Source organism: Desmodus rotundus, chromosome 12 (genome assembly GCF_022682495.2).
Source record: "Desmodus rotundus isolate HL8 chromosome 12, HLdesRot8A.1, whole genome shotgun sequence".
Lineage (NCBI taxonomy): Eukaryota > Metazoa > Chordata > Mammalia > Chiroptera > Phyllostomidae > Desmodus > Desmodus rotundus.
The window spans coordinates 91,949,630-91,971,468 of NC_071398.1; the positions used below are offsets into that span (position 1 = coordinate 91,949,630).

Genomic DNA, 21,839 nt, shown 5'->3' on the forward strand with positions numbered 1-21,839 from the left:
TGCAATCCCAGATCCTCCTTTACTGAGCGACTTCTAAGTTCTTTCCTTTCTGTCCGCCTTTCTCTTGACTGCATTTCTTTCCCTTCTCGCCTTGTTTTAACCCGTGGGCTGTGGCAGAGCACAGCTACATGCTTCAGTCTTGAGAGGCTGCTGGAGAATCTGGCAGCCCTGTGAGCACTGACCTGACAGAAGCACAAGTTTTAGGAGGCAGAGTCAGTACACTGAGGCTAAATTTATGCTTTTATTTAAGATTTGAGAAAGGAAGAAAAAAGCGCATCCTCTTAAATAACTTTTTACATTTGAGTATGTGTGATTTTGGTTGTATAGTTGATTGAAATATTAATTTGAAAGGACTTTGCTCATTCATACTACTCATTGAGAAATGTCAAATTATGCTCATCGGCATTAATGCCATTTAAAAATCAAGCATATGGCAATACTTTACATCAGAAACTCATATTTAATACAAAATTAGAAATTAGTGAAAGTAGTTTTATTCTTACGAGCCTTGGCCATTTATTTTTTATTGTGGTAAAATATGTACAACATAAAATTTACAACTTTAACCATTTTTAAGTTGTATAGTTCTGTGGCACTAAGTTCATTCACGTTGTTATGCAAACATTGCCAACGTTTGTCTCCAGAACTTCCTCGCCTTCTCCAGATGAAATTCTGCTCTCATAAACACCGACTCGCCCCCCTCGCCGCTGGCCCCCCACAACCCCCACTCTACGTTCTGTCTCCGTGAATGCGACTGCCCTCGAGACCTGGTGGAGAAGGAGTCATACAGTATGTGCCTTCTGTGCCTGGCTTATTTCACGTAGCGAGCGTACCGTCTTCGCGGTTCCTCCATGTTGGAGCGCGTGTCAGAATCTCCTTCCCTTTTAGAAGTGCACAACTTTCCGTTGTGGGTGTGTGTTGCATTTCCTTTATCCCAAATCATCATGGACACTTGGGTTGCTGTCATATTTTGGCTATTTTGAATAATGCTGCTATGAATGTGGATGTACAAATTTTTGTGTGATTTTTTTGTAACACTTAATTACAGAACGTTTTAAAGAATCTGAACTTTATAGTGTCTGTGTTCCTACCCACCTACATTCTACCGCTGATAGCTTACTGTGCTTGTTTTATCGGTACCTGCCCACCTCTGTTCATCTATCAGTCTTATATTTTGATACGTTTTTGATCAGAGTATTTTGAAGACACTTCCTTCTAAATGCCTCAACGTGCGTATCATTAATTAGAAGTCAGTATTAGTTTAGTTTTTCTTTGAAGATAACATTTATATACATTGAAGTGCACACATCTTAAGTGCACATTTGATTAATTTTGACGAATGCATGTACCTGTGTAACCAAAACCCCTTGACGGTAGAGGCCCAGGAAGTTCTGTCACACTCCCTCCCAGGCGGTTCGGTTCTTTCTCCTAATCCCACAAAGGCAACAACTGTTCTAATCATTCTTCTACCGTGGATTGGTTTGGCTTGTTCTCAAACTTCACATAAATGGAATTATAATATGTACTTCCTTGTATGAGGCTACTTTTATTTATCATAATGTTTCTGAGCTTCATCCATAGCGCATAGGTCACTATTTCCTTTATACCACTAAGCAGTATTCCATCACGTGACTATATTGTAGCTCATCTGTCATCTTCTGATGGACATCTGGGTGGATTTCATGGCAACTTTATTGTTGCTGTTATTACTTGTCTTACACAGGATGAAGTCAAATCTCCCTTATCCCTTCACTCTTAAGTCACTAACATTATGGCTTAGTAAATGCGTATGAAGGGATTTTTTAAAAATTCCCTTGTAACTCAGCAACACCTTTTCTCTCTGCCTTAGACCTTAGCCAGTGGAAGAGATCAAGTAGTTGCTGATTTTTAATGTATATCCCCCATATTCATGTGTGGTTTTCTTTGTAATGCTGGCAAATTGATTACCCCAGAGGGAGCTCCGGCTTCCCTGAGATCTTAAACTACCTTCCAACCCCACTCCTGTCTCTAAGGTTTTGAAATAACATCGTCGGCTCCCTGTTGAGGAGGTGGAAGTAGGAGGCACCGCGCAGTTTTCCGGTGGTTGTGGGGGGCAGTTTTCACTGTAGCAGCTGCTACAGCAGTGTCAGCAGCAGAGGGGACAGGATGAGGGCCGGACAGAGGACACAGCACCGTTACAGATTATAGGGAGTAAGGCAGTCTCTACTGCAGTAGTAAAGTGAGACAGTTTTTTGCAGAGAGAAATTCAAGGCGACCTATTTGCAGTGCTTCATTTGCTAATTAGACAGAAGTGGATCATACCACCTTCGGGGCAGTGGCAAGGTGATACCTCTTAGAAATTAAACCTGCCACTTTGCCGTGTTTTTGTCCACTGTGTGTGCAGTGTGCATGCTTTGTGCCTGTTCTCCAGACACCATAAGAACACCAAGACTTGTTTTATAATACAGTCTCTTAATTTGCAATATCCCAGAGAAACTCTTAATTTTAAAAAAATTGCATGGGTTGAGGACAAGTAACTAAGGATGTCAAAGAAGCATTTAAAATATTAAGGCCCGCTCTGTATTTTCCAGAAGGTATGAAAGTAATACCACTTAATAGGTTAGCTGCCACCCTGCACTTTCAAAGCACTTTAGAGTCATTCGTCTGTCTGAGGCAGGACAGCATTAGTACCCATGTTTGGTTAATAGATGAGAACTCTTTTCTTCCTCCCGTGTTTTCCTGTATTTGAATTCCAGGGTTTCTCCAGAACTCTCCAAACAGTGTCTGTGGTCTTCTGGTAGCCTAACAAAGATTCCTTTGAACAATAATGGCTTCCCCCTATCTCCCAAATATTCTGGGGTGTGTTTTGCAGAAGGGTTGTTAAAACAACATACAAAAAATTGTCAGCTTCTGTGGTAGCAGTAAAAAGTAAATTTAAACATGGGAATATAGTATTCATAGAAGTTGATTATATATAAAAATAGGTGAAATACTTTGTAAATCTGGATAAAGTCTTTAAGTAGATACAGCTTTAATGTGCACCTAATTCATGGTTTTTCCTGAGAAAAAGGAAAGAAACCACAGGTATTTATCAGTTCCTGATTTGGCCTTAAATGGCTGTGAGGATAGTATCTCTGCAAAGTATTGGCTATGTTATTGCTTGAACTGATCGTCCTAAATTAGAACATGTTTATGGGAACTTTATGATTGAAAGAAGTGAGTGTCACCCCACATTCAGACACCTGGCTGTGCTGGCCTTTGTTCACGTATAAAGGGCACATGGACAAACCCAAAGGGGGGGGTAGGGTCAACGGGGGGAGGCGGGGGTGGCAGGGGTGGGGAGCAAATGGGGACAACTGTACTTGAACAACAATTTAAAAAAAATGTGGGGGAAAAACATTTTGAAGACAAAAATTCCCAAGCCTGATTTATTTTTGTTTTATCTGTGCTTATTTATAAGTATGTTTAATCCTGTTCATGTTTTTGAGCTTCTTTAACACTGCATAAAAGTATTAATCATTAGGCAGTCTTAATGTAGATACCTTCCGCACTTCTACAGAAAGTCATTGTCAGAGAATTCATTCTAATTCAAGGTTAATTAGTGTACCATTAAAATAATGTGTTACAAAAATTAATTACATTGCAGGTCAAGCAGCGTGTTACAAAGCACAGTGTAAGTGTCTGAGAGCACATCGTCCTCCCTAAAGCATTGCTATGGGGGTGCCCCCCTTCTGGAAAACACGTCCAAAGTGAGAGTCGCCACTGAGGTCCAGTCATAGGTGTTTCCCATAAAGTAAGTTTTTGGCACCACATATGGGAAACTTAAAATATAGCTCCCATTAACAGTAAAATGCGTTGCTTGTCTGCTTTCCCATCGAAACAGCTGAGGATTTATAATTTACTATTAATTGATGTAACCCTATTGGGTTAATTCTAAGGAGAAATCAAGAACCTGGTGGAGCAGAAATTATCTATATATCTTGCGGTAAAAGTACTAGATGTATTAATATTATGTTTTCTTCCTTTACTGTTAGGTAGTTCTGGTAGGTGCCCTGTGCAAGTGTACCACACATCATTTTAACTATGTAGTAATTCTTGTTAACAGTTTAACTTTATAGCCATAAAATGTACACTTAAAGTTAGAACTCAAAACGATAGAGACTTTGAAGTTGTATTTGATTATTTGAATGTAAAAGCTGTGAAAGAGTTACACTGAATTATAGAATATTTTATATATTGGTATTCGTTCTCAGAGTCTTACTAGAATATCTTATTATTTACATGGAGAGTTTTGAAATCAGTGTCCTGGTAACGGCAGGTCATTAGACTTAGAGAATTTTAACACAGAAACTTGGCAGCACTGTTTTACTTAGCTTTTAGAATTGTATCCATTTAAAAAAGATTCTCCGTGGGCTCTGACCAAAATAGTTTTGTTACTACAGCAAATTTTGAATGATTTGCTTATTTTAATTTTCTGTTTCCCTTCTTGTTTGTATTTTGTGTACACCTACTGGAAAACATATTCACAAATAAATAAAAATAAGCTGAGCAAGTGAAAGAAAAGAACAATTAGTTGGGAAGAAGTTGCCTTTTTTTTTTTGCTTGTTTATTTTTTCAAGAATAGGTCCTGGTCTAATTAGTTGAACTAACAGGTGTTTGAAAAGAGTCTGGAAGGTAAGGAGTGTAAGTGGGTTTAGAAAGCTGTCCTGAAAAGTGCTTTTTCCTCTAAAACTATCTTTGTCCCACTTTGTCCTACTTAAACCTTTTCTAAAATGACACAAAGCAAGGACTTCAACTTAATGTAGAAAAAACATTCCAGTTCTTAAATATAACAACATCACTACCACCCTCAAAAAGTCATGTTAAGCCATACTTCACTCATTTCTAAAGAGAAGCCCCTTAGCTTTGGGGGTTTTGTTTATCCGTTGGCCCACGTGGGCTTCTTTCATGAACTAAACCAAGATTTTCTGATGGTGCAGAACGGAATCAACACATTGATAGTAACTTGGATTCTGTGGTAGACAACAGTTAAAGCGATGTTTCGTATTTAGTACTTTCTCACCTAACAGTTAATTATCTGTTCTCTTTTACAAGTGGCTTTTGTAGTCAGTGTCTGAAGGTAGACACCAAGTAGACTATACTAGTGTTTCTGAGATATTTAAAAGTGTAAATTTGGAATATTAAGGGAATGCTTACTTTCAAACTGATTAAATTTTCTTACATTTTAAGAAATAAACGAGTAAATTTGGATTTTTTCTACCTACGTTTAAGTACTCATTTTTTTAATCCATCAAACTTCTTTCACCAGAAGTGGTGAATGTGAAATTCAAGAAAACTGTCATTTACATTTATAAAATAGTAGTTTAAACTGCACAAAGCGTTATCTTGCAGCTCGTTCATTTAACGGACATTGTTGGTACTGTTATTAGTATTGCTCGTACTTCCACTCTGGAGGGGAGGAAACCGATCAGGCTGACACATGGCACTGGGCCAGAACACGACGGTCCAGAAGTGGAGCTCAGGGTTTCCAGTCAATTCAGGAAAGTTTGCTGCTTTTCCCATTTTCTACCAGTCATTCTCAGAACAGTTAACCCAGTTTTACGTATTACTTTGTCTTTCTTAAAACGTCATATCTTGTATATGCCCCCCAACTGTAATAACAAATGTGCTTCTCTTTCTCTGTGTTTTAGGGCAGAGCGCTACTCCATTGGGCATGTGATCGAGGACATAAGGAACTAGTTACAGTCTTGCTACAGCATAGAGCCGACATTAACTCTCAGGTAAGAGTGATGAAGAGGGAGCTTGTTTGAAAGATTGAGGTCAAATCCACATAGCATAAAATTCACCACTAACTATGGTGAAGTGTGCAGGTCAGTGGCATTAGTACACCTAACGGTGACAGCCATCACTGCTATCTTGTCCCACAACTTTTCATCCCCCAAAAGGGCCCCTTGTTCCCACTAAGCAGTCACTACCCGTCGCCCTCCAGTGTGTTCCTGGGCTCTTCTTCTGTATCATCGCTCTGTTTCTCTGTTCTTGTGCTTCTGCTGTGCTTTTTTAAGTATTATAGCTTCAAAAGATGTATTATCTTTTAGGATAGATTCCTTCCCTACTTGATTGGAATTTTTCCTGTTATTTTTGCTTATTTATTTTTCTGTGTGAAGTCTGAAATCATCTTTCAAACCCTTGTTTCCCCCAACCTCCACCACCATCACTAAGTTAAAAAGAAAAAAATAAGGAAACAGACCACTTCCGCCCTTGTCTCTTTTATTTCGTTTGGATCGCGAGGCAGTATTTTTAAATTCTTGTTTTTAAATTACAGTTGACATTCAATATTATTTTATATTTGTTTCAGATATACAGCATAGGGGTTAGACAATTATATAATTTATGAAGTGATGATGTAATTTGTAAAGTAGCACCACACATAGTTATTGCAGTATTATCGACTACTTTCTTTCTGTTGTGTTTTATATTCCCACGACTGTTTTCTAACTGCCAGTTTGTACTTCTTAATCCCTTCTCCTTTTTACCCATCGTCCCCACCTCCCTCCCATCCGGCAACCTTCCGTTTGTCCACTATCTACGAACTGTTTCGGTTTTGTTTGTTTGTTTATTTTGTTCTGTAGAGTCCACTTATAAGTGAAATTATATGGTATTTGTTTTCCTCTGACTTATGTCACTTAGCACAGTACCCTCTAGGTCCATCCATGTTGTTGCAAATGGTAAGATCTTATTCTCTTTTAATGTTTATTCGATCATTTGTTGATGGGCACTTGGGTTGCTTCCCTATTTTAGCTATTTTAAATAACGCTACAATGAGCATAGGGGTGCATATATCTTTTTGACTTAGTGTTTTAGTTTTCTTCAGAGTATTTTGGAGGGAAATGTCCCCAAATTAGGCAGAGCCTGAGGTTTTTGCCTGCGGGTTTCCTGTATTCTATTTGTTGGGTAATATAAGGCAGACAATCCCAAAACTGCCTTATGTGGCCTTATAGGGCTCTTCACTGAGTATTAGCTTTAGTGCAAAGTGGAAGTTCCATGTAGGTTTCGGGATGGATCAGTTAGGACTATATTCCTGGCCAGTGTTTCCCCTGTCCTGCTTGTAGTGACATGACCACAGTGTACTGACCCACCCTTGATTTTCCTTTGTTGTCGACAGTCCTAACTCACGGCATCCAGTTTCAGTTGGGGACTCTGGCTTTGTCACTTTGGCTTGCTAGCATGCTTTCAAGTCAGAGGGCTTTTGGAAATTACCTCTCAGAATAGCTTTCCCCTTGTAATTTCTTCTTTGGTTTTATTATTGAAAACTCTTTTAAAATATAGACAATACAAACATAATAAATGGAAGTAAAGGTTCATCTCTCTCATGACTCAGTCTTTCTTAAACAAAATTATTATTGACTGGCCTATTGGTTGCCAAAAAAGAAAATCAATTTTATTAGAAGTATTTGCGTGGCCGCAGATCTCGGGTACTACCCCAGCTGAGACAGGCTGATGTTATCAACTATCTGAAGACTAATTTTTACCATTAGCCTGAAACTGCGTAGTAATTAGAGATATGTCACAGTCCACTGTGTTTTCCTGTCATTTTTACCCTGCAGTGTATCTTCCAGACTTTTATTGCCCTGCAGTTTCTACGTTCCGTGACTCTGATGGAATTGGAACTTTTCATTTTATTTCTCAGAAAGATCCTCTATAGATTTCGTTCATTATCTGGCAGTATTACGGACACAGTTTTGTCTTTCCCACTGCCTGGTATTGATTTTTAGTTCAACTCTGGAAGCTAGGCTCTCAACCGCATTTCACATTAGGGTGTGGGTTAAATACACACACATACGCCCCGTGGACCCCTTGAGTAACTTTGATCTTTCGAGCCCTGGAGAAAGGCTGAAGCTATTCCCAAAGCACATTAAAAGGTATTTGAATGCTGAGGATTTATTGCTAGGTTTTCTCAGACTTTTTGCAGAGTAGCATTAAGGAAATAGCGGGTGGAGGGCAAGGTGGGAGCATTGGTCCTGTTAGGTGTCTGCGCTGTGCCCTGGGTGTCACGAAACTCAGATACCATTTTTAAGTACAAAAAAACACAGAATGGGGATCATGGCAATCCTCAATTTTACCTGGCTATTGTGGGGCTTAAAATGAAGACTGCAGGCCCTCCACCCCGAGGCTGCCCTGCTGCTCCTGGCCAGGTCTATTCCTCCCCAAGTCCATCTAGCCTGTCAGTGCCCACAGAGACCGCTATGGACTGTGTGACTGACCTGGTCAGGGGTCTCTAATGACTGTGCTCCCTGTAGGGTAGCTTCCCAGTTCTGTAGATTAGACCTGAGTTCTCCCTCATCCGGAAAAAAACTAACAAATCACAAGCAGGGTGTACAGCACCATCTGTAATTCTGTTACATGGGGGTGGGGGCGGATATAAAACAGTACTTTAGTATTTGCAGCGTACCAAGCATTTGACGAGTATTGTTTCTGTTAGTCATCACGTCCGTCCAAGGTGGGTGTGTTATTTTCTGTGTTGTACTGATGGGGAAGCCAGAGCTTTGAGAAGTCATAGAGCTAGTAAGTGACAAAATCTAGATTGCAGCCTGCCATTCTGACTCTGAAGCCCAAGCTCTCATCCCTTCCACTGTGAAACCTGAGTACATTTCATTCTCATCTTTACTTTCTCTACACACACACATACAACATTGTAAAGGTATTCGGTGCAATATGGTACATAGAGTAGTTTCCTTCATTATTTAAAATAATGCAGATACAGTACACATTCACTGAGGCACATTTAGTACAAAAATCTTAAGAATACAACTTAATGCATTTTATATACATGTATATTTTTTATTTTATTTGACACAGTTTTAACCAAAGTAACAAATATCTGGGTGTCTTTGTATATATGCAACTACCGCCCGTCCGATTAGAATATTTCCAGAACCCCAGAGAGTCTCTCCTAACCTCCTCTCTGTCGCTGTCAGTACCTCCTCTCCCACGCCGAGACACCTGTCGTTCTGCCTCCTCTCACATCGATTAGTTAGTTCTTCCTCCTCCTGAAATTTGAATGTTTGGAATCACATAACCTAGATTCTTCTGGATCGGGCGTCTTAGCTCAGTGTAACTTTTGTGACGGTCATCCATATGGTTACATATATCATTTGTTGCTTTATTTTTACTGTTGTGTAACATTTCATTCAAGCATATACCACCACTTCCCCACTCCGCTGTTGACAGACATTTAGTTTTTAGGGGTATTTTCCCTTTAGGTTTGGCTATTATGAATAAGGCACCTGAGAACATTGCTGAACATGGGCATGTACACATGTATTGTCATTCCTGTTCGGTCTTTCTCAGGAGCAGAGTAGCTGGGCCATATGGCAACTGTGCGCTTAAACTTTTGAGGACCTGTTTGTGGTTTTCGAAGGGACCAGTGTGCCTCTTATATCCCCACCGGCCATGTGTGAGAGTTGCTGTTTCTCCACACCCGCGTCAGCACTGTCCTTGCCTCCGGTGACAGCTGTGCCATGCTGGCATCTCATGGTGGTTTTGATGTCCATTTCCCTCGTGGTTAGTGACACCAGGCATCTTTTATGTGCTTTTTGGCCACTTTTACATGCTCTCTGGGGAATGTCTGTTCCAATCCTGAGCCCATTTTGTTGCTGTTGTTATTGGGTGGGTGGGAAAGCCCATGGCATCCAGTAAAGTTCTTTGGGAGCACAATCTGCTATGGGGTAGAATGGACTCGGGGCCAGCCCCTTTGATCACCAAATCATCAAATCATCATTGGTGATTCGTGTTGCCATCCTCGCGCCTGTCTGAAATCTTTCCAGGGGTGCAACCAGCTTTGGAAGGACCAACAGTGCTGACCTCAACGGGACATTTCATGACAGATACCTGACAGGTGTGAGTGCAAGGGAGGAGGTTGGGGGTTTGCCGAGGCGATGGTCTTAGTAGGGGGACAAATGAGATGACTGCCTGAATCAGAGCTTTTGGCATTTTTCTTTCAATCTCTCTCTTCTGGCACTGCCTGCTGCCGTCAAGCAGGAGGTGAAGTGGCGATGCCAGTAAACAGTACCAAGTTCCACACACATACAGTGATACCTGGATCAACCATTTAAAATCCTTCAATAACAAACACTATAGATAAATTAATATTGTACATGGGTGACTTCACCAGTGAGGTCGTCTGACCCGGGAAGGCTTTAAATTACATACTCAGTTTCTTCAACAGATACAAGACTGTTCACATTTTTTAAACGTTTTTCTTTTGTCAGTGTTAATAAGTTGGGGTTTTCAAAGTTTTGTCCATTTCATCTTAAGTTGTAAAATATTGACCTACAGTTATTCCTAATACTGTCTTGGTATTTTTAAGTGTCTCTTAGGGTGTGTAGTGATATCTCATTTTTTAATTTCTGATACTGTTCATTTATTTTTTACTGATTGTTCTTGCTAAGGGTTTGTCAAGTTTGTTAGTCTTTTCAAAGAATGGGCTTTTATTTTGTCGGATTGTCTCGGTGGTACACTTGGTGTCCGTCATGACGTCTGCTTCGTGTTATTTCCCTCCACTTTCTTTGGATTTAATTTGCTGTTCTTCTTCTGGCTTCTTGAGATGGAAGCTTAGATCATCGATTTTCAACTAGTCTTTTCTAACAGGTGTACTCAGAGGTATAAATTTCTCTTTATGCACTGCTTTAAATGCATTTAGCAGATTCTGATCTATTATCCTCTAGTCAAAATACATTTATAATTTTTACTGTGATTTTTTTCTTTGAATCACGGGTTACGCAGCTGTGTGTTGTTTAATTGCCAGCCGTTTTCTTTCTATATTCATTTTTAGTTTGACTCTATTATGATCAAAGAACCTACTCTGGAGAGCTCCGATATTTTGAAATTAGCACTTGCTTTTTGGCCCAATTATGTACCACAGGATGCATTTAGCTTTCTCCTCCCGTATCTGTAACTCCCTTTTCCGACGACAGTGACAAGCCTGGCTCCCAGTGGCTTGTTGTACCTACGTATTTGATCAGTCTCCCCGTGGGTGCCCGTCCCTCATGCTGCCGCCTCAACGGGTGCCCTCATCACACCCAAGCTCAAGCCGCCTGCCCCGACCACTTTTCCAGAGGGCGCCCTCCTTGCCCCTCTTGGTCTCTGCCTCCTTGAGTCGGGTTGCTTTGCCTGGTGAGTGCCTTCCTCACTCAGCATAGGCTTCAGCGTGCAGCTTGATGCCGGCCCTCTGTGGGGCTGTCTCCTTCACCCGCTTGGTCTCTGACACTTGTGCTGGGCCATCTTCCGGTGTGGAGATCTTCCTCGTCCTGTGTGAGCTCTGACACCTCATGCTAGGCGACTGCCACTGCAGGCAAGTGTCCTCCTCCCAGCGAGGCTCTGCCACCTTGCTCTGGACCATTAGAGTGCTCCTCTCCGCTACCCTTCCACCCACCTCCCTCGGCATTATCTAATGGATGTAAAACTGACTGTGCGAGAAAGGAAGAGGAAGCGCTGTGTTTTGTAGTGTTTATGGTGTATTGCACATATATGTATAAAGGACCATCAACTGAAGTCAGTGTTATTTTCCCCAAAAGAGAGTACCCCGTATTCTCTGTCAGATATGTAGGTTGAGGGGGCTGGCACCATAGGCCAGTGAGGACCTGAGCTGGCTGGGCTGGGTTGGAGCTTGGGTTGGAGCTGGTCTACCTCTGCTCTCCCACATATCTTGTGGGAGATTCGTTAGGACTCCTGCCTGTGAGCCTGTGGGTCTCTGCCTCCCTGGCCTGGAAGACTGGGGAAGATTCAGTCCCATGTCTCTGCTTTGAGCTTTGTTCTCCAGCTTCCTGCCTCTCACCGCAGGGATGTGTTCAGCCTGGGATTTGTTGTTGGAGGCAGGCCCTCTGCCTCAGGTAGGACTGTATCTTTCAAACACAGCAAAACCGCAGGAGAGTGTTGTGTGTCCTTTTACAAACTCTGGCTTCCCACGCAGCCCCTAAACCCGTAAAATAAATCATGTAAGAGAGCAGTACTTTGTGTTTGGGACTTCGGGAGTTTTTGACTTGTTGAGCCACCCCCACCCAACCCTCCGAAGTTCCGCTGATTTTATTTCCCCCGGCGCCGTCACTCATTTGTGCCACTGTCGAGGTCCAGCCTGTGCGCAGGGTCAGCCAATGTCGCCACTACGAAAGCTGCCGGAGAGGGTCTGCCATCCTCAGAGTAGCTTTCTGCCTTAGTTCCCTCAGCCCTTTTGGCTTCCAGGACTCTCACATGTCTTTAAATGCACATTTTCTTTTTCAGTTTACCCAAGCAGGTGCTGGTGGTGGTGGGAAGGTTAGTCTGGCGCATCTTCTTCCACCTGAACCAGGTTCCAGTCACGCATATGGTTAGTGTACTTCTTTTTCACTTCAGTGGTGACCACTTCTTCATGTCACTCAGTGTTTTTCAAAAAGCTTTTTATTGTTTTTTATAGCTTATCTAACTGAGGACAATAGTGGAATACGTATTATATGTGAGAAAATATGAGACTATAAGATAAATTGTATGCATCTTTTCAGAGTATCCTCTTCCTTGAAGATTTGGGGAATATAAATAATTGAACTTTGAAGTAGCTCCAAAAATCATTTGATGCATAAACACACACAGATATATCATTTTGGACTAGGAAATGAAATTACACACACATTACTCATATAAAACAATACTTGAATGAAATTTCATGTTTTCAACACGGTCGTGTAGTCACTTAATGTATTCTTCCAGTTTTTCTTGTTTTTCAACAATTTTTCTCTCAAGAGGGGCCTTTTTAGTTTAGATTTATCTTACCTTTTTCAGCAGCCATTCCTTGAGGCCATGGAATTCTTGTTGGAATGACATTAAACTAATTTTATGTCACATTAAATCAATTCTAAGGTGATTTATTTTACACTTCAACTTCTTCAAATTGAGGTATGTCTTACATCACTATTAACCAGGTAATGTTACTGCCCGCGTTTGAGCTAAGTCTTTAGTTGTTAATACTGTCACTTTAGTTATGCTCAGTGTTATGTTGTCTTTCTTCGCCACTTAAAATGTTTTCAGAAAGATGACTATAATAGAATATTGGAAGGAAGTCATTGTATATGAAGAAAGGCACAAAACAGAAGTGGGGAATAAATTTAATATTAGTAAAAGCAAATACCATTGGAGGAATGACTATTATTCCATAATCGTGTGTGTGTGTGACCAAAGAAACTTCCTCAAGGAAAGGTTACTTTCTGTGTTGGACCCAACTGTTGAGTGGAGTACTGTGCATCGGCTATCAGTCCCATGGGCATGGGGTACCGTGCACCGATTACTGGTCTCAGGGGAGGCATCAGTCCCATAGGCGTGGGGTACCGTGCACCGATTACTGGTCTCGGGGGAGGCATCAGTCCCACAGGCGTGGGGTACCGTGCACCGATTACTGGTCTCGGGGGAGGCATCAGTCCCACAGGCGTGGGGTACCGTGCACCGATTACTGGTCTCGGGGGAGGCATCAGTCCCATAGGCGTGGGGTACCGTGCACCGATTACTGGTCTCGGGGGAGGCATCAGTCCCATGGCCATGGGGTACCGTGCACCGATTACTGGTCTCAGGGGAGGCATCAGTCCCATAGGCGTGGGGTACCGTGCACTGATTACTGGTCCCAGGGGAGGACTGCAGCTCCGTGCAGCATAGCAGAGGTCACCACTGTGCCAGCCACCAGAAGGAGAAGTACGGACACTCCTGTCCATTACACCGTGGTGTCAGAGTCGCCAAGGTAGACACAACAGAGTTGAGCCCAGGGGGGAACAATGCTGTACTCACACAGAGAAGAGGTGGAACGAGACCAGCTTCAGACGTGGGCGTTGGTTGTCCACGGCCAGCGGGGCAGTTTGCCTACCCACGCCCCTCTCGTGCTGCAGTGGAAGGAACCCTGTTCCCTCCCTGAGGAGGGCAGTACAGTAGTGGGTTGGCCAGGTGCCATGGGACATACACACTTTAAGGAGAGACCAGAGAGTATTATGGAGCCTAAAATTAGGAAGGATATACCCACACAAGGTGAGACTGTACCTCCGGGACAGATTCCTGAAAGTAGCATTGCTGGGTCAGAAGGGGGCATGCCTGTGTAGTTTCTTCAGGTGTTGACAAATTTCCCTCCAGAAGGGTGGCACCAAACCGCCTTCCCAGGAACAGTGTGCGAGAGAGCCCTATCTGCGCATCTTGTCAGCATTGTTACATTTTCAGATCTTCGCCTGGTGGAGAAAGGGTGTCTCCGTGTGTTTTAGTTTGCGTGTGTGAGTTGTTACGGTTTTTTCATAGGTTTGAAGGTCATTTTTATAGCCCTTTTTGGTGTTGTCTGTTCACATTTTTCTGTCGGGTTTTTGGGCTAATATAGCTCAATTTTTTAAGAGTTGTTTATATATGGAAGGTATTAGCCTTCTTCTGTGGTATTTGCTGTAAATCTTCTCTCCCAGTTTTCCAGTTTTATTTTAACTTTGTTTATGGTATCTTTGGTCATAAAATTTATTTTTTTTTTATGTAGTCAAATTTATCTGTTTATTGCCTCTGGATTTTAAGTCACGGTTAAAAAGCTTTCTCTTACGTCAAGGTTAAAGGGGAGTTTCCCCTGTTTTCTTCTAGGGTTTGTGTGGTTTGTTACTGCGCATTTAGACCTCTAAATGTGCGCTTGTGAGAGATGGGCCTAACTTTGTCTTTTCCCAGTGGCTTCCCAGTTGTCCCAGCGTTCTTTATTTAGAAGTCCATTCCCCAGTGATTTGAAATGCCACTTTGTCTTCCATTAGGTCTAGTTCTGGACTCCATAGTCTATTCAGTTGTCCTCTTTGTCAGTTCATGCAATAATACGAAAGGCTTCATAGATATTAATGTCTAGAACTGCTATTTCTCCATCAGAGTGTTTCTTTTTAAATGTTTTCCTGACTATTCTTGAGTGTTTGTTTTATGTGAACTTTAGTATCAGTTTGCATGAATCCATAAAATCGCTTATTGGTATTTTGGGAGGGGATGGCATTGAATTTATAAATTAGAATCTGACATATTCATAATATTAAGTCATCCTATTCAAGTATAGGAGATATTTTTCCATTTAATCAAGTCTATGTTTGTGTATTTCAGTATTTAAAATTTTTCCTCATATAGGTTTTGCACATTTCTTGTTAAATTTATTCTTAAATATTCAATCTTTGTTGCCATAAACTGTTTACTATTTATAAGTTTTTCAAATAATGTTTGAGATTTTTAGATCTCTGATTTCTTTGATATAGTTCCATACCATTTACATGGTAAGTCATGGTCTACAATTCAAAATAGTTCAACTGTAAATACAGGTGTAAATATGTTAAATTTTCCTGTTTTCCCTCGTGTTTTGTCCTTGTGACCCTAATTAAGGGGTCATTTGGAAAGTCTGGGCTAATGTGTTAAATCACCTGTATGATTTGCTGGAGAATTGCTTTAATTCCCCTTAAGAATATGCAATTAATGAAAGTCAGGTGGGAAAACAGACACCCTTTGCCAAAACACAATACATTTTGTCATTTGATCTCTTTTTCCTGCTGAGTGGATCATTATGAAAATAGCCTTAGCCTTCAAATTATTTCTTTAATCCTTCATTCTGTAGAGTCCAGCCCTCAGACCTGTTTTACTTTCTTCCTAGATTGCTAATATGTTTTGGGTGCTGAGAAAGAAATGTTTACTAGTACTTGAGCAGAGAACCTTTCCAAGGGAAACACAGATCTCCTCTCTGAAATGAATGGAGTTTTACATAATCTGCAGAACCCGGTGGGGTTCCTCTGTGCATGTGATAGTGAGGGGAAGGAGAGAGAATGGAGATTAAATCCAATGGCTGTACTTTTAAAATATGTAATTGTTTTATTTTTTATTATAGGGATTCTTTTCATGTACACCTATTTCTTTCCTACAAGATTATTTGGTGAGAACACTTTCCTTTTTAAAGGTTTAGTAAATCCCTGGTTTACAGTGTTATGGCCTATCCTTTTACACTTAGAACATGCCTTCCAAATAGACATTGGATTCTTGGTATTTTGAGGGCAGAGTTCGATTGTGCATTGCCTTTAATATTAAAATTATTACTTCACTGGGCATTCTAGTTAATTCTTGATAGTTCCTAGAGCCATTCAAAACTCAAAAATTTTAATAATCAAGGAAGTAAAAGGGTTTTTACCTTGTCAAGAACATCAGTTGATAATGTAAATAGTTTTTAGGATTCTCTTTATAATACTTTCTAAAAATCTTACAATCTCAGTATCAAATACCAAATACTACATCCCAGAATGTGAGGATTCTTATATAATATTCTTTATGTTTTAAAATAATTTTTATATGTAGGGGGTAAGTCATAAAGTTCGAATGATATATTTAGCAATTCCTGATCCCACTGATTATTGTTGATATCAACAAGATTTAGAATCCTCGTTGGTCAATGTGTAATCTGCCTCAGTGGGTTATGGATTAAAAATAAATATATGTGCACATTTTTATGCTTTTCAAGCTTGCGTATCACCTTCTTGGTAACATTCTGATTTGACTCTTTTTAATGCATTAACCAGCTGTAGGAAAAGTGCACTTAGCTAAAGACTAGTATTTTTCTTAGATGATGGTATTTTTTTCTTGATGCTCTGTGATTACTAAATGTTTTACGTTACATTTTTACAAATGATTGTTTTGATGTGTTACTCTGTAATGAAACCCTAAAGTAAGCAAAGTGCGAAAGTGACAGGTAGTGCTTTGATTCTCTATGCAAAGAACATGTTTAGAGAGCTGAAATAAAAGGGGAAATTCCAGTGAAGGAAAAGAAATAAAAAGTAAATGAGGTCATCAAAGTCAGAGAAATTGATATTGGCAGGTCCTGAATGATGCTCCTAGATGAGCAATCTTTCAAAATACTTCTTGTACATTGCTGCTGTTCCTTTATTTATTATTAAAATAACATGATCCATGAGGAGCTTGGGGTGACTCTCGGCCTAGCTAATTCTAATTAATCCAGTCAGGGAGAGCAGTAGGGTAAGTGGAACAGTCTATCGGATTGAAATTCATAACTTAATTGAGGTCAAAGTCCCGGTCTGGGAGAACAAAAGTCTTTTGCTGGGACCAGGCAGATCAATAGCAATAAATATCTGGCTTGGATACAAGTAGCTTATAGTGACAGATTATCTGACAGTGGCCAGAGGTCCCGGTTCTGTTAAGGGCAGTCTTGAGCATGCCATGGTTCTTGCTGATGTTCAATCCTTACCCGTGACACTTGGAGAGAAGTGCTACTTTCAAGAACTCTTGAAAGTCTTAAGGAAGCAGTGTGTGTGAAACTCCAGTGCCTTCTGTTTGGTATTACCCGACGGACATGCCCTAGTGACACGTTTTTTTAAAGTGACAAGGGAGTTCCTATCATATTGCTGGTAAGAGCCAAAGGATTTGCAAAGTTGATTAATCTTGAGAGCTAACTTTCCCATTAATAATTCAAAAAGAGTGTATAGAATTGCTTTGGGGGAAGGGCATAACACAAGACCATGATGTCTTGATTTGTGTGTAACTATAAAAGTTAAAAGGACCACGTCATGCTAACATTAAGGAGTTAGTGTTTAGCTTCTTTAAGTTTGGTAATAATGGTATTGTGGTTGTGTAGGAATTTTCCTTGTTCTTAGGAGCACACTGATACATTTAGGGACAAGATGTCTTGATGGTTATAGTTTCTTTAACCTACCTCAACAAAAAGGGTAAAGAAAAGTTAAAAGAAAGAAAACATGACAAAATGTTATCAATGATTAAATATGAGTAATAGGTCTGTACCTTTCTACATATATAAATATTTTCATTAAAGAAATAACAACAAAAAAACCCTGTGTAATAAAACCATTAGGCCAGTGTGTTACCAAGAATGGTTTCCCTCTGTCCCATTCTGTTCATACTTTTAATTTCTACTTAGTTGTCAAAAGCTTAGCTGTTCTTTTTATGAGTTGTATTATTGTTAATCCACAATAATAACTAGTATTATTTAATGAGTATAAAACTTTGCATTCCACCCACCATTAGTAACATTATTGCCACGGGGTCTCAGCTACCATCTCACTGTGGGCGAGTGACCACTGAGACTCGCAGTCACCGGCCTCCTGAGGTGTGGAGAGCTTCATGGTACGTGTCCCATCTCCACTGACACTGACCTGGTCCAGACTGCCAGTCCTGCATCCGTGTGTCGTTGTGGCAGCTCACGAACGTGACTTTTATGATCCTACATAATTACGACAGACCAGTCTTCCTCAAATGTCACGATCTAACTGCCACCTCACTATCTACATGATTCTGTTATCAAAACCTCTAGGGCAGGGGTGTCACACTCATGTTCACCGCGGGCCACATCAGCCTCGTGGTTGCCTTCAGAGGGCTGAATGTCATTTTAGGACTGTATAAATGTAACTACTCCTTAAATAGGGGCAGGGAGCTCAGCACTGCCGCCGGGTAGAAGCAAGGTGCCGGGCCAGATAAAACAAGGTGGAGGGCCGGATTCGGCCCACCGGCCTTGTGTTTGCCACCTGCCCTCTAGTAGTTCTTACCTACAAATCAATCCTCAGCCTTCATGACTGACTTTCGGAGGCCTACCTCCGTGACCCAACGGTGTCGTCTGGTGTTGCTCACTTCATGAAGGTGGTGAGCTCACGTGGGATATCTCAGAAGTTCCTAAATCTGGATCACCAGAATTAACTATAGATTTTTTTAAAATAAGCTTCAACTCCAGAAATTATGACTCAGTAGGTGAGTTGGGATCGAGGGGTGTTGGGAAGATGAAAATCCCAAAATTATAAAATGTCTACACGTAAGTCTGTAGTGCCAGGTTGGTAATTGCAAACCCGATTTTCACCGGCCAGGCCTTCCGTGTCACCCATCTTCAGCAGGAGTGAGGGTAAAGACAGTCAGGTGGAGCTAATCCATTCCTCTGTGAGTCACTAACAACTCTTTAGAATCATCAGATATGATTTCAGTTTTAAAGGAGGGATACAAATTTACATGTAATCCTATTGACTGAGCACTTGCTATTTTTCAGATAATTGTGCAAGATGTATCTACATATTGGTCTCTTTTTTCCTTATAACAATCCTGTGAGATGAATTTTTCCACATAATAATCCAAAGTCACACAGCTGCCACAATGTCAAGGTTCAAATCCAAGTTTTCCAATAACAAATGATCCCTGATTGGTAAGTTTTCAGTTAGTTTATCAAACTAAAGTGGAAACATCAAGGCTTTATAGAGAAGATATTTTTTAGCGGAACAACCAACCAGGCAGTCCAGGCCTTGCAGACGCTGCAGCCCAGAGCCATCCACACCCAGCCACAGTCAACCCCAGCATGTTCTTCAGCATCATGGTCGAGGGCGAGCCCTTGAGCCGCATCTCCTTTGAGCTCCTTGCAGGCAAAGTTCCAAAGAGCAGAAAACTTGTGCTCTGAGCACTGGGGGGAAGGTATTCGGTTATAAAGTTTCCCGCTTTCACAGTTTTATTCCGGATTCATGACTTCATACGCCACAAGGGCACAGGCGGCATGTCCGTGTATGGGGAGAAATTTGATGATGAGAATTTCATCTTGAAGCACACAGGTCCTGGCATCTTGTTCATGGCAAATGGTGGACCCAACACAAGTGGTTCCCAGTTTTTCATCTGCACTGCCAAGACCCAGTGGTCAGATGGCAAGCGTGTGGTCCGTGGCCAGGTGAAAGACGGCATGGATGCTGTGGTAGCCGTGGAGTGCTATGGGTCCAGGAATGGCAGGACCAGCAAGAAGATCACCATTGCTGACTGTGGACAAGTCTCATAAACTAGACTTGTGATTTATCCTAACCACCAGGCCGTTCCTTCCGTAGCTCAGGAGAGCACCCCTTCATCCCTATCTGCCGGGACTGTTCTCTAACCTTCGTGCTCTCGCTGCAGTTCATTGGGTTCCATGTTTTCCTTACCCTTCTAAGTCCAGCTGGATTGCAGAGTGAAGTTTATGAGCATGGGATAAAAACTAAGCAACAAAAACAAGGCAGTCCAACATGAGGTCATTTTCCAGGGTGTTTCTGCAGCTTGGAACCTTTGCTCATTTGGAGCTCACCTATTTTGTATAAGTTCATGTACACACCAAAATAAAATAATGATAAAACAACTCCTCTCTGACAGAAAATTAGGGGACCAAAGGTGTATTTTTTCATGGGTCACTTGGGATCTAAGTGTAGTCAGAGACTCCACCCTGAGTTCGGGAAAACATGGTAGAAAAATTCCTATCCAAGGAAGATAAAATTAAAAAAGAGGAACCTCAGTTCTCAAGAAAGCGTCACTAAAGGTATAGAATGTTTCCCAGCATTTTTATTTAACTAGTGTTTTGGGGTTTTTTTTAAGACTTTATTTATTTTTAGAGATAGGGGAAGGTAGGGAGACAGGGAGAGAAACATCGATGTGTGGTTTCCTCTCTCACGCCCCCTGTGGGGACCTGGCCTACAACCCCAGCACGTGCCCTGACTGGGAATTGAACTGGCGACCCTTTGGTTCACAGGCCAGCACTTAATCCACTGAGCCACACCAGCCAGGGCTAACTAGTGTTACTGTATTACTTGTATTTGCTTTATTGTCTACCATGTGTTTTCTCTCCAGTTGGATTGTGAGTTAAGTGCAGAGAGCATGTTTCCTGTTTCTTTAATATTCCCAGTGGTGTCTTGCATCACATTTGAGATACAGTACTCATTCAATAAATATTATGAAATATTGAAGAATAGTTGTTCCTTTGTAGATAAATACTCCCCCTGCCTGAAACGCATACACACGCATACGTGTGCGCGTGCACACACACGCAGAATCCTTTCCCCTGCCCTTTCTTCATTAAAGCGTCACCTCCTCTGGGAGCACCTGACCCACCCCCATCCTTCTCCTCCGACTACAGGCTCCCTCTGGGTACTCTCTCATGCTCCTGTGATGCACTTTGTCTGCATCTTTCACAGTACCCATCATTCCTTGTTGTAAGTATCTCTCTTCATAAGACTAGGCTCCTTGAGAGTAGGGACTTCGACTTTTCTGTTCCCAAATCCTAATGTGTTACCAGACACATCGCTTCATAATATGTGCTTGATATGAACAAAGAATAAAGATTTAGAATAGAAATAATACCCCTACAAAACTGGTTTTTAGAAATGTATAGAAGAAAAAAAAAGAAAAATTCAGTTAGTAAAACTTGGTCTTAACAACATTGACGGAGTGCTTCATGACTGTGGGCATCTGGTCAGTGCGCTTGTTTATTCTGTGAAGAGTCGTTGGAGAGGGGCAGGCCTGAACGGATACGCTGTCCCACGCGCATCAGATAGACTCCTGAGCAGCGGATGCGAAGACTTTGTTCTGGAGAAGAGTTACATGTACTCTGCAGCGAAGGGTACGCGTTACGAGACCACAGTGCCCGTGTTCAGTGGCTTACTGCTCTCCGCCAATATCTTGGCAATGGACTGCTTTTGTTTCATGTAGTTGTTACTTCTTTTTTTTCAAACAGCTGTTTATTTTTTTAGAAATTCAGTATCTTCTTTAACATACATTTTAAACTGTGAATGGTTGAAAGAAATATAGAGAATCTTGTAAAACTGGTAGAAGATGTTTGTGACAAAAGTAGAAAAAGAAAGAGCTGAGGTGTGAAATAATCATACTCTCTTTTATTTTCCCCTTCTCCAAATGTAAAATTTACACTTTTGCACTTTTAAAGCACACCTTCACTAGGAATGCAGTCGGTGTGCATAGAGACCAGTGCAGATGGCCCAGTTCACTCCCAGGATCCAACCCGAGGGGAGATCATGCTCCTGCTGTGTGTGCGTCTGGGCCTGACCAGGGGCCAAGGGTCATGGGGC

General features: G+C 41.3%; 1 protein-coding gene and 1 pseudogene across 1 annotated transcript in view; both read left to right on the forward strand.

Annotated features, from left to right (window-relative positions):
• ACBD6 (acyl-CoA binding domain containing 6) overlaps positions 1–21,839 on the forward strand; it is a 131,293-nt gene that overhangs the window by 63,137 nt on the left and 46,317 nt on the right. Inside the window, exon 6 of the mRNA XM_024552942.4 lies at positions 5,670–5,759. Coding sequence (XP_024408710.2) covers positions 5,670–5,759 — 90 coding nt within the window. The remainder of the gene's footprint in view (positions 1–5,669; positions 5,760–21,839) is intronic.
• LOC128779682 (peptidyl-prolyl cis-trans isomerase A pseudogene) lies at positions 13,770–20,640 on the forward strand (annotated as a pseudogene).